This window comes from Terrapene carolina, unplaced genomic scaffold, assembly GCF_002925995.2.
Source record: "Terrapene carolina triunguis isolate 2854851 unplaced genomic scaffold, T_m_triunguis-2.0 Scaffold42, whole genome shotgun sequence".
Taxonomy (NCBI): Eukaryota; Metazoa; Chordata; order Testudines; family Emydidae; genus Terrapene; species Terrapene triunguis.
In genome coordinates this window covers 39,000,825-39,013,227 of record NW_020664393.1, presented here as the reverse complement: position 1 = coordinate 39,013,227, position 12,403 = coordinate 39,000,825, and the positions used below count along the sequence as shown (strand labels likewise).

Genomic DNA, 12,403 nt, shown 5'->3' with positions numbered 1-12,403 from the left:
TAACCAGGAGAACATGTACTGGCTATTGCAAATCATGAAAGAAGAGCATTTTTTACAAAGAAACCAACTCTACGTTAAAAGAGAAAGCCATAAAAAAAACAATATTCAACTTTATTTCATTTTGGGAATATTTTTGCATAATTTGTAAAATAACAGTCTAGAGTGACAAGACATTTTTCTTTTAACTAGTCAGAATAAAAATGCAGTAATGTCTTTTAAAAATGAAACAATTTTACACAATAAGTCAGCTTTGACAAATAGCCTTCTAATGATTTTAATGGAAATTCCAATTTTTAGCTCTTGCTTGTCTTCCTGTGTATTAAACATGCTTAGTTTAGATGAGCAAAACTAGCTTTTTTGATATTATGAAGAAAACTAATCAGGGTTTGAATCCTGCTAACTAAAACTTGCCTGTTTGCAAACAAGCACTTTGCAATCGATAAAATTGAATAGCAAAGCATCTACATATTTTGTGATGATGGCTGTTGATTTCAGAGCTGTAGCATCATGGCTGACCCTAACGTACACTGGATGTTTAATATGGAATACAGAGTAGCTTATCACATAAGCTTTCAAGATGGATGACAATTAGACTGAACATAGCCCCATGTAGTGGTTTCATAAATTAGTTATTGGATGGATTCCGTATTATAAAGATAAAGTTTGCTGGCTGTAAAACACATTGGGAATGTGAGAAGAAACAGTTTGTGATAATGATGAGTAAGAATGGTATGTAAACCTGTGATCTCAAGGTACTTTTTCATATTTTCTTTTAAAGAAATAAACAACTATTTGCATAAATATTTACACACACTGACTTATGCTATTTCCTTCCAAGTAATACACTGATTTTTTTTAAGCAAGTAAAATATTTTACAACAGAGCGTTGTCCTAAGGGCTCGATTCTGCAACTCTTTTACTCAACACAAATAATGATTGCAAAATTGGTCCCCGAGAAAGCAGTCTTAGATGACACTATGCTACTATCATACTGTATGTATTGGGCCACATACTCAAAGGAGCTACTCCAATATGCCCCATATAAGGATCTGACCCATTGCTGAGAAATTTAATTTACACTATTTGGGCCTGAATCTATACACAGTCATTAAGGCCTGATCTACACACAGTTTTTGTATCAGTATAACTATTTTGGTGAGGAGTTTGATTTCTTTACCATAAAAGTTATGTGGTATACGCACAGTATACATGCAGTTGTACCAGTATAAAGATGCTGTATACCAATATAGCTAATTCCCCTTCTGGTAAGAGAATAAGCTAAACTGGTATAAGCACCTTTATACCAGTATATCTCCCTACACACCAAGGGATTTGTATTACTTTAACTATAACAGATAATTACAGCAATACAACTTTTGTGTATAGACAGGCCCTAAGGTTGTGTTACACCACTCTGACACCATAAAGAGGCCTTAAAATGGATGTAACTGTATTTCATGCCAACTTCTAAAGGTAAATAAGTGTATATAAGAATGAAGCACTTTATTTATTATTATAGAAAACAACCCATGTGATGTATAATCTGGTAAAAAAAGGCCAAATCTTGATTGATTTACTTGCATAAATATGGAATACACTGAATATATTAGAGCATTAGATGCTCTAATAAATTTGTTAGTCTCTGAGGTGCCACAAGTACTCCTGTTCTTTTTGCGGATACAGACTAACACGGCTGCTACTCTGAAAACTGAATATATTGAAATCAATGAGACAACTCATGTGGGTTAAAGTGAGAAGGACTTAGTCCTAAGTGCGGAACCATTTTACAAACCAGTTTAGACAAAAGTTCACCGCTATTACACATATTATGTTCAAAGCTGTTTGATGGGCACCTATTTTTCTGTATTTTGTGTGTGATGAGGTTGAAAGTACTGGGTAGTTTGACAAAATCAGACCTGATGCAGAATTTATCTGATGTCTCCAACACAGAGATATTTTTCTTTAAGTGTAAACACTAAAAAAAAAAAAGTGAAGCCCATCTAACAATATTACCAAAAATACTTATTTGCCTTTAAAAACATATTGAGCAGAAAAACAGAGAAAACCAGGCAAAACAGGGAAATTGATGAATGCCATTTCAAGTTACTAACATCAGCCATTATAAAGCCTGACAGTTAAATAGTTCCTAAGTAAAAGAACTAATAAACAAACTTCATATCTTTCTGCACACTTCCTACTTTATCCTAGAGGATAACTGTGCATATTTTGAAAAGCAATTTGTAAGCCAGGACCATATCTTTTCACAAGGTAGTGCAGACCAGATGACTTGTTTACTTCCAAAATTTACATATGTTTTTCATAAAGATGAGCTCCTGTCTTTAAAAGAATAAATCACAAAGTGTATCATGTTTATTTTAAAAACATTAGGTTATGGAAATGACTTTTGCAGATATCCCATATGCTGCCACTCATTTTTTCAGCAATCAAATAATTCTCTCATCATACAGAAAAGTATCACACAAAACAACAGCAAATTCTTTGGTTGAAATTATACCATCACCAGCCTTTTATTTAGGTGAACACAGTTGGAAAGAATTATTTATGTTAAGCCTTTAAAATGTTAATGAAAAGAAATACAGAAAAATATATCAAATTATTGTCACAGAGGAAAACAGACTCAATTAAAAACGATCAGGTATGGCATAGCTTACCTGAACACTTCTCAGTACATCTGCTGCTTAGCTGTCCATTGCCTGTGCGTCCCTGAAATAGCGAGACAGAACAAACTCAATGTAATCAATAGGTAACCTACTGAATCCACTTTAACAACATTTCAGATTCAAATGACAGGACATATGCTTCACGAACTATTCAAAAAAGTTAGCATGCAACTCCAGCTGCAAGAGATTTTGTTCACAAACCGAACAGCAATAGGCCTGTCTTTGTTCTCATCAAAAAAGTAAACCAATCACATTGACAAAAAGCCACCGTAAACAAAAAAACTGTATTTAAAGGATTAACAGTTTTGGAATCCCTACCATCAAGTCTTGAGGTTTTTTTCATCAAAATTTAGGTTATATATTTGTTGTTAGCAAGAGTTGCATTACTATTATTGTTAATTTTAGTTCTGTTTATTACCTTCAGGGTTATATCTTGTAAAATAATTTTGTTGCCACTAGTTAATGTTAATTAGTTGTTTTAATAGCCTATATACCTATTTGTTATGCTTTGGTAGGTTTACTTTTTTAACTATCAGTAACTTAATAACTGAGAATATTTAACATTACTGTTGCATACTCAAAATTACAGAGTTACTATTAGTGTTACCTGTTTAACGTTTAGTCATCCTTTGAGTCCTGCGACATATTTCCTTAATAATCATCAGCCATCAAGTCTGATAGTCTCAAAAGAAATATCAGCCCTCTAAACTGCCTTCAAGGGCGGTGATATTTAGCACTGAAAATTACAAATAAAGTTTTTGAAGTTGAATAGCAATAACTGGGCAGTGACACTGATGATTTGTTTGTCAAGACAGATTGTTATATACTATGCAAATGCAGTCAACGCACTCCTCTGAGTGAAAACAAGTATGTGAATCTATGCAATGCTTACATGTTGAATGGGATATTTAATGTGCGGGGAAACTCAAAGGTTGAAGAACTAGCATTTAGACAGTCTAACAGTGGTAAGTGGTAATCTTACCTCTTTAAACTCCATTACATTCTCACGAGAGACATGCTAATACAAACAAGTCAATCAGAGTTTGTGTTTAGCAAGATCAAGCTTAGAGGATAGTTTAAAATCCATTTATTGTTCTAAAGCAATTTTTTCCATTAACATGTTATACATTAGTGTTTACTAACCATGATTCATGTAACAGTTTAGTTTGTTAACTTTTAAATTATTTAACAACCATAAGTTATTAATACAACTTTTAAAGTCTTACACAAAATTCTTAAAACAAGCTTGGGTTCATTTTTGTAATTTTTATATATAAAACATTTTAGGCATCTCTTGAAAAAGAAATAAAGCAGGCATTTAAAGCTAGAAAACAAGTAATTCCAAATTTAGTTTGTTACAAAAGGTTTCAGCTTTATTGACAAATTATGGCAAACATATTTGACAGAATTATGGTTTCCTATTTAGAGAAGCTTACACATGGAACTTTATGTGATTTTTTTAACAAATACAGGTTAAAACACTGAACAAATTCAGTTAGCTACATACATACAGTAGCTGCTTGTTTTCAACCCCATTAAAACAGCATTTAAAATTAAATTTACAAACTTAATATCGAACATCTTAATCTAACTAACATATATTAAAAAAGACAGGTTAAAGCATCTTATCTACATCTTGATTACTGTCTGTTTCAAAATAAAAAAATCATATTACAGTCTTCTAGCAACCCTAAACAAAAACTCAGCCTCAGCTAGCATGTAGAGAGACTCAAGATCAGTAACAGCATCATGCTTTCTTTTTTTTTAAGTTACACACAACAATGAATAACAACCAAGAGAACATCATCCTTCAAATGGTTTAAAGACAATGCTTGCCAAAGTTATTTTTTTTAAGTCCGTGTTATAAAATAATACTAATGCCAATGTCACTCCATTGTTATAGGAAATACAAGTAGTACACAGGGTAATCATGAGCAGTAATCCCTAGGATAGAAAAGAAATGGACTATTACTTGTCTTGTTGCTGTTTATGTGGAGACCACAGGCTATTAATTGTCTTTGAGTTGAGGTCACAGATGAGGAGGACCTTCAATATCTACCATAGGGGTGTTCCCTGTAACCCCCTCGGGCTGACCTTGGAGGTGGTGCCTTTAGGCTGGAACGGGTTGTGGCCCATTCTTCTTGTGCTAAAAACAGAAGAAGAGAACAGTTTTTGTAAAAGACTAAATCTGAAAGAGCAAAAAGATATCAGTGACAGTGACTGTCAAAGATCCCAAGGATCCTGGTTGTGTGTTTAACAAACACAAACTGAGGGTAGCTTTATCATCCATTGCTTTGTCCGTCCTAAAATCTTAAGAAGGTTTGACTGTCCGCTTATAGAATTTGCAGTAAAGATTAGCATATCTCATTCCTTCTCTTTCAGCAGAGCGTGAATATCCAGTTTACTGGTAATGCAGTCAGCTCTGGAAAAAACACAGCATTAGTGTACCAGCTCAGAACGTATTCTATACAGAGCTTCTAACATCCTAAGCTAAAGCACCAAAGGGAATAATATTTTATGCCACTGATATGTTAATAAGATTAGGAGTTGAATCATAATTGAAATACATTTGATTTTCCACTTCCATTTTGGACCAAAAAGAGGGAAATGAAATAATGGAAGGAACAATATCCAGAAATGAGTCAAGTGCATTAAGTGAAGAAGTTCTACCTCCTAGCTATTACTGTGGGTGGCAGCATTCCCATCAACTTCTGAATGAGTTTTGTTTTCATGACAGTGAAGTACTCAGAAAGAACTAAGTTAATATGCTTAACACTGGCAGACTGGTACATGGATTGTGTTGGTCTATTATTATAAATCAGATGTGTATGAAAGTTAGCTCTCCTAAGGCAGCAGACATGAAAATGAAAGCCCAAGAGGATAGAAAAGAGGTGTGTTCCAATGATTAAAGAACTAACTAGGACTCAAAACCAGGAGCTCTAATCCCAAATCTCACACTCAGCAATTCAGCCAAGCTAAATGCTGGCGCCTCCTTGTGGTGGATGTCAAGTGCAGATACTCCATAGGGAATGGGTACGGTGGCCAGATAAAATGGATTGGCAAATGATTTAAAGATGGCATTCTTTTAAGGAGTGGAGAAAGGGGGTTAAGGGCTCCCACGACTGGTCAACCTTCCTCCAGTATAGCTCCCCCTTAGCCCGCAAATGGGGGAAGTGTTGAGGTCCGAGCAGCGGATTGGCTGGGACCTGAATGGGAAAGGAGGAGGGTTGACAGAACCCTTGAGTATATGGAAATGATGACGGAATTACCTGAACTGTAAAATTTTGTCTGCCGGATATTCCCAGATATTTAAGGATGAGGTTGTGGCCTTCTTAAAACCACATCCAGTGCCTCCTGTATTTTTTCCGATACAGCTGGTCAAAAGAGGGCTTTTTGCTGGCACAGCCTTAGGTATAAATACCCACCCTGCTCTTCCCGTTACCTGTGGCAGAGGGGATAAAGTCCTCCCTCCAACCGAGTTTGGCTGAACTGCTTCCTGCCTCTTCCTTGAAGCAAATTCCCTCTCTGGGGAGGAAGGGGCCTTAAAGAGAGCAACATCCCCTTTTCTTCTAATCTGCTGGCCACGCCACCCTTGCAACTCCCCTTTTCTGTCAAGCTGGACAAAGGGTTCCAGCAGCTTTAAAACCTTAACATTTACAACACTGTGCTTCTGAGATACTACAGTTGTGGCCTATAAGGAAATATAGCAGTATCCTTGAAACCACAGGGTGGCCAATGTAGACTTTTTACTTATAACACTGATATTACATGTACATCATGAAGATTAATATTTGTACTATTATAAGTGCTAGGAATTCTTGTGTTTGTTTTGAGGGGAAATTTGCATATTTTAACTTGCATAAGAAAATGGACACCTGGAAAGAAAAGGCTGGAAAGAAGTTTGAAAGGAGAGTCTACAGTGGCTGAAAGGAAGCCAAAGGAAAAGATGGGTTGACATAATCAAGAAAAAGCTTTGAGAGCACAATAAAAAGCAGGAGGAAATGGTAAATTGCAAAGAGTGGAGAAGTCTGGTATAGTTGTCTTAAAATAATTAATTGAGTGGTATCTCAAAATATATGCCCTTTACCCTAGCCTAAAGTGAGAGTATCTTTCTCCACTTACAAGACAGGCAATGTAATGATACAAATTGGACTATTCAATTTTATAAATTTTGACAGGGACCTGAAAATTATTTCATCTGCTTAGATTTAAAATTTAACTACTTCCATCTTTACAAATGTACATGCTTTATTTTTCATGTATTTAGTATTACGCAAAATGTGTCTCCCTAAGAAGGCAGCCATTTAAAATGGATTTCCCGGGTCAAGACTGACAGTGCACAAACTAATAGGATGATTCCCTGATTCTTCTGTTGACCTGTCCTGTTAGGTGGAATTGGAGACATGTAGAGCATTGCCGAGTTCTCCAGACTCAGTGTGGCAGGTGATGCTCACTTTCACAGGATATAAGTGAGGTGGGAATGGCCCCTTTAGGCATACATAGCTAGTGTGTGGTACTGAGCAATACTCAGAGGGGGACCCTAGCACCAGCAAAGCCTGGAAGGAAGACGTGGGCTGGTGTTTCCTTTATTCTGTTAACTTGTTAAAAAAAAAACCCACCAAGAAGGGGATGAGTTGTGAAGCAACATACATTTGTTAGCTGTTTTGGATCAGGGTGGAAACCCTACTTGTTCAAGGACGATATGTACATAATTGTACTCTGTTGTGTAATATTCTAATTTAATTCCTAACAAGCTCAGTGGCTCCATTCTCAAGCTTCGTGGGACCCAAGATGCAGCATTGAGGGGAATCTAACCACTTCTTTTTTGCCCCCTTTCCTCCACTTCTAGAAGGGGGAGATCAGGATATGAGATGTCAAGTCAGTGCCTGGCCACAGGACTCACCAAAGCATGAGTTGCCATGTTGTGCATGTATTCTTTTGTGCCTTAAGCCCGCCCTGAGCATTAAAGAATATGTAGTCATTTTGTTTCATTTTTTTTAAAATCACCAAAACATGAGACTAAAACTTTCTATAGAAAGGAAGATACGTACAAACATTATAAAGGAAGATTAAAAAATCAAGAGGATATTAATAATAATTTTCCAGAAAGATAGCCATATTGCCTGAAATTGAGCCTGCTGTTTGATTTATGGAATGATACTCTTGAATTAAATATAAAGTAAAACTTTAAAATCTTTATCTCCATTTAGAAATGTCACAATTTTTTTTTTTTTAAACCAGGCTGGTTAGAGTGGAAGGGAAAGCACCTTCTAGAACAGTCAGAGAGTTGAGGTAATGGTCCCCCATATTTCAACTGGCTTCAGTGGCTGTAGAATACTTGCTGAAGCTCTCTCCTCCATTCCTTCCTTTGATAGTTTATTTATGCACTTTATTTATGAAGGAGATAAAGTGACAAAGAATCAAGTGAAACTAACATGTATGGAGAGTTCCATTCTGCCCTATGTCTTAAAAAACCCTGCATCAGTAAAAAACAAATAATTGGGAAAAGTAGTTGTATCTTTGCCTGCTCCCAGGCCAGCAACATTTACACTGTAAAATGCTCTTTTTTTAAAAAAAATCTTTTTGCACATCTGGTGAGTCCAAGGTACAAATAGGTGCTTTCAGCGGATATGGTCAGTGTTTCAACCATACATAAAACCCTATATAGGATTAGATCTACTCTTCACAGAACAGTACCTCCTTCTGTCTGCTGAATCCATAATATGCTTCCTAGTCATTTCCTTACATTGCATAACATAGCATGGCACAGTAATCACAGCAAGAAAGGTGTGAGAAATAAGTAATTTTGAACTGAAACTCTGTGGTACAAAAAGCTTAGTCAATATACATATGATGTGTGTGTTTGTGTTGCTAAATTGTGACTTGGCCACCACTGCTACATAGGTAAATAAGGGCCCATTTTACATCTCTAGATGGGTTATATCTGGTCCTTGGGCATGGGTGTGCAGGACAAGAGGGATGGTACACGCCCACTTACTCTGTAGTCAATGGGAAGGGACAGAATCTTGGCTTCATCCTCCTAACTAATTGGCCAAAGCTGTGGGTATTGTAATTTACTGCTGATTAGAGCTGTGCAGGAATCAGAAGGACCATTTTGCAGGAAATTCTGCAATTTTGAAATATGTTTTCATTTTGAACTGGAACAAAAACATAGAGTTTTGAAACTGCCTGTGAAATGAATCAAAATATTTTGTTCCAATAAAATTGAAACACTTTGTTCCAGTTTCAATTTTAATATAAAACACAATAAAATTCTAAAATGCCATTTAGAACCCAAAATTGAAACATTCCATTCTGATAAAGTCAAAACAAAACATTTTATGGAATGCTTCACTTCAATTTGCTTTTGAAAATGAAATTTTATTGAAATTGACAAGTTGATGTGGAAAGTTTTGATTTTGATGAGACAGCATTTTCTGACAGAATAACATTCAACCAACTCTACTGTTGGGCAGGCCAGCAGCAAATTACCACCCTACTGGAAAAAGGAGAAAGCAGAGAAGGAATTGTGCCTCAAAGGGGTGTGTATGAATCAACATGCCTCCCGGGACTACTCCTGGGTTGGTGCTGGAAGTCACAGTCTAGTTCATATGATTTTAAAATGTGTCTGAAATCAACAGAGCTACTTGCATGATTTGGCCCCACATTGTCCCACTTTGTATGTGGATGAGAGCAGAATCAAGACCTACAAGTTTATTCTGCCTGAAAACTATATCAGCTATAGAAAATTAGGAAAGTGTAATAAGAAAAGTGTAATACAAAGTTTCTTTTTTAACAAGAACACATATGGGATGACATTATAAAAGAGAAGAATGATAATTACTTATGTTAAGTGTTTGATATTTTCAATATTAACAAGTCAACATATTAACTGCTTATTCATGTAACGTAAAATGCAACTCTCTAAAGAGGGCAACTCCATTGAAGTCAAGTGGATTGTCCCACTTTCACCAGGGATGATTTTGGCCCTGCGATAATAGAATGTAGATGTGGAAAAATCTAATAGATTTTCAACTTCATTCCTCTGCAAGGGCGGCTTACAGCCCTCTGGATGAGGAAATTTATTCCTGTTTTAAAGATCACCTTGTATCAAAAAAAGATCAGCTTTAGGAAATGTACACGATCTAATACTAATGTAAATGAACTACTACATATCTTCTAGACTATAAATTGTCCTAACTTCTGTTTTAAAAAGAAAAACAATTCCTGAAGTTCAGAAACGAATGCTTTCTAGTCATCTGTCTTTGAAGTTTGGCATGCAGAGCCTATTGTGGAGATCACTTGGTATCTTTTTAAAATTCCAAAAATATGAAAATGATATTTCATAAAATATTCCATATGTGAAAACTATTATTGTGCTTTTATTTTGCTAGGGACCACAAGCGTTTCTGAAACATGAATCCAGTCTCTCATAAAAAGTCAGGTTACTCATCATTTTCACAGATGATTAATTGGAACATCTAATCATGGCAGAGATACTGCAATCACAAAGGTAAATTATATTTCAAAGTACCCAGAAGGAGCAATAATATGTAAAACTCTTTAGCTTGTCCTAACTAAGCGATCATGTTTTTATTTTTAAAACATCATTGATGTCTGTGGTTAGTAAGTGAATAATTGGATAGCTCTAGAGTAAATATGTAGGCAACAGAATTTGTAACGAAAATACATTTTCTGAATAAGGAAACACAAAGGGTATGGAAACAAAAGTGAAGATATAAAAGATGCCTTCTTATAAAAAAAGAAATATAAAAAAAAATACAGTACTAAAGTATATCACATAGTCTACTATTCTTTCAGAAGGAATGACTTAGACTTCTGTTGCACTTCCCATCCCTTCCTCCCCCTGAGATGTTCAGAATGTTCTTTTGTGGATTATCAAGGTTTTTATGGTCACACAAAACCAAAGTTTACTGTGGAAAGCTATCACCTGGAGGGCTGAAGAAGTGGCAGACAATATGATATAAACCTAAATCCTCAGGTCTCTTACACCCAAAGGGGAATAGTTTCCCATATACTGAATTTAAAAGTACAGACTCTACAGTTTGTTTCATTATACCCTTTGAAAATGGTATTTTGCTCTAAATGTGTTGTGGCTTCAATTGCCCTTTGCTGAAGTGTGAGTGCATTTCCAGGGAAGCCTTGGGGAGATGTAAGATTTAGATGAAAAAAAGGAGAAGCAATTTATTTATATAAATAAAAATGACTAAAATAACAACAGGCACGGTAGGTGCACAACACAAAGACAAAATAATAACATTCGCCCACCTCAGGCTCCTCCAATACCCTCATATAGAAGAGAAATCTACAGTCCTTCAGCCAGAGTTCACATAGTATAAAAATGACATTGCATCCCCCAGATGACTAGCTTATTTTTACTGGCAAACTTTGTTCCTAGAGTAACTCTCTGCTGCTTTCTGTACCCACATCTGATTTTGGGAAAAGAGGAAAGTCCTAATTTGCAGCCCATGGCTCCATGCTCCATCCCAGGTCACATCTTCTCATGGCAATCAAAAGTTAGTTCCTTGCCTTCTACCTCCTTAAGGGAATATAGCTGATTTTTACCAGCCCACGTAGAGGGGCAAGTCATCCTTCCCCTAAGATAGAGAAGGAGTTCAACTAAGGTGTGTATATCTTAAAAATGAATGATGCCCGTTTTTCTTGTTTGCTAGACCAAAATAATGAAATGCGCCGAGCGCATCTTAGTTGTACCCTATTGACAGCAATACCAAGTAGCAGGCTCAGAGTTGTATGTGTATGCCACCAGAGGCTTCCCAGTTGTACCTAGAGGACCAGATTTTAGCCATTCCTGATGCTACAGACAACATTTCTATGCAAATCACACAAGGGAACTGGAAGTAGAAGCCTAAACTTTCACGTTGGAAACCACTTGAGCTCCACTAGCTGTTAGTAGTTTCCTTCCTGTGGAAAGAGCCAGACACTAGGGGGCGACATTACACACACTTACTGATCCACATTATGCCCATACTTTTCAAAATGACATTCTCAGCCACTAGTAGAGCTTCAGCAGCAATACCAGCAGCCATCTTGGAGACAAACAAAGGAATGAACCTCTCAGTTTAACTCTGGACCTGGAAACCTAGAGGGGGAGAACAGGCAAATCATCTAATCAATAGTCTTGCCAGTGTAGCACTGTTCTCTGTTGTAGATTGTAAGGTCTGTGAGGCAAGGACTGTCATTTTCCATATAGTTGTGCAGCACATGGCATAATGGAGCTCCTCTCTGGTTGGCCTCTGTGCGCTATTATAATAAAAATGAAATAAATTTACCAGTGTTTTGTGCATTGGGAGATTATTTTGCAGGTGCCTACATCTGAGGATCAGGAAGAGTTTCCCAATGTGCTGCCTAAATTTTCCCTTTGTTAATTTCATCCATAATTCCAAGCTTTACCCTTTTTTACTTTCAACAGGACTACTCACACTAGAAAGCACTATGTGTGGTAATATCCCTAAGATGGAACCAAAACAGACTCCTGTGTATCAGCCATTTAAGTATTTATTTTCACAATCAGGGAGAACCACCCTAAGTGTTTGGTTCCTCTATATCAGAGGTGGGCAACCTGTGGCCAGCGGGCCGCACGCGGCCTGTCGGGTAATCTGCTGTCGGGTCGCGAGACAGTTTGTTTACATTGACTGTCCACAGGCATGGCCGCTCACAGCTCCCTGTGGCCACGGTTCGCT

At 36.6% G+C, this 12,403-nt stretch overlaps 1 protein-coding gene across 2 annotated transcripts in view; it reads right to left on the bottom strand.

Annotated features, from left to right (window-relative positions):
* Positions 1 to 4,656: 4,656 nt before the first annotated feature.
* KHDRBS2 (KH RNA binding domain containing, signal transduction associated 2) overlaps positions 4,657 to 12,403 on the bottom strand; it is a 600,826-nt gene continuing 593,079 nt past the window's right edge. For both annotated transcript variants that reach the window (XM_026653013.2, XM_026653007.2), the window contains one exon: positions 4,657 to 4,827. In XM_026653013.2, coding sequence (XP_026508798.1) covers positions 4,730 to 4,827 — 98 coding nt within the window. In that variant the 3' untranslated portion in view covers positions 4,657 to 4,729. The remainder of the gene's footprint in view (positions 4,828 to 12,403) is intronic.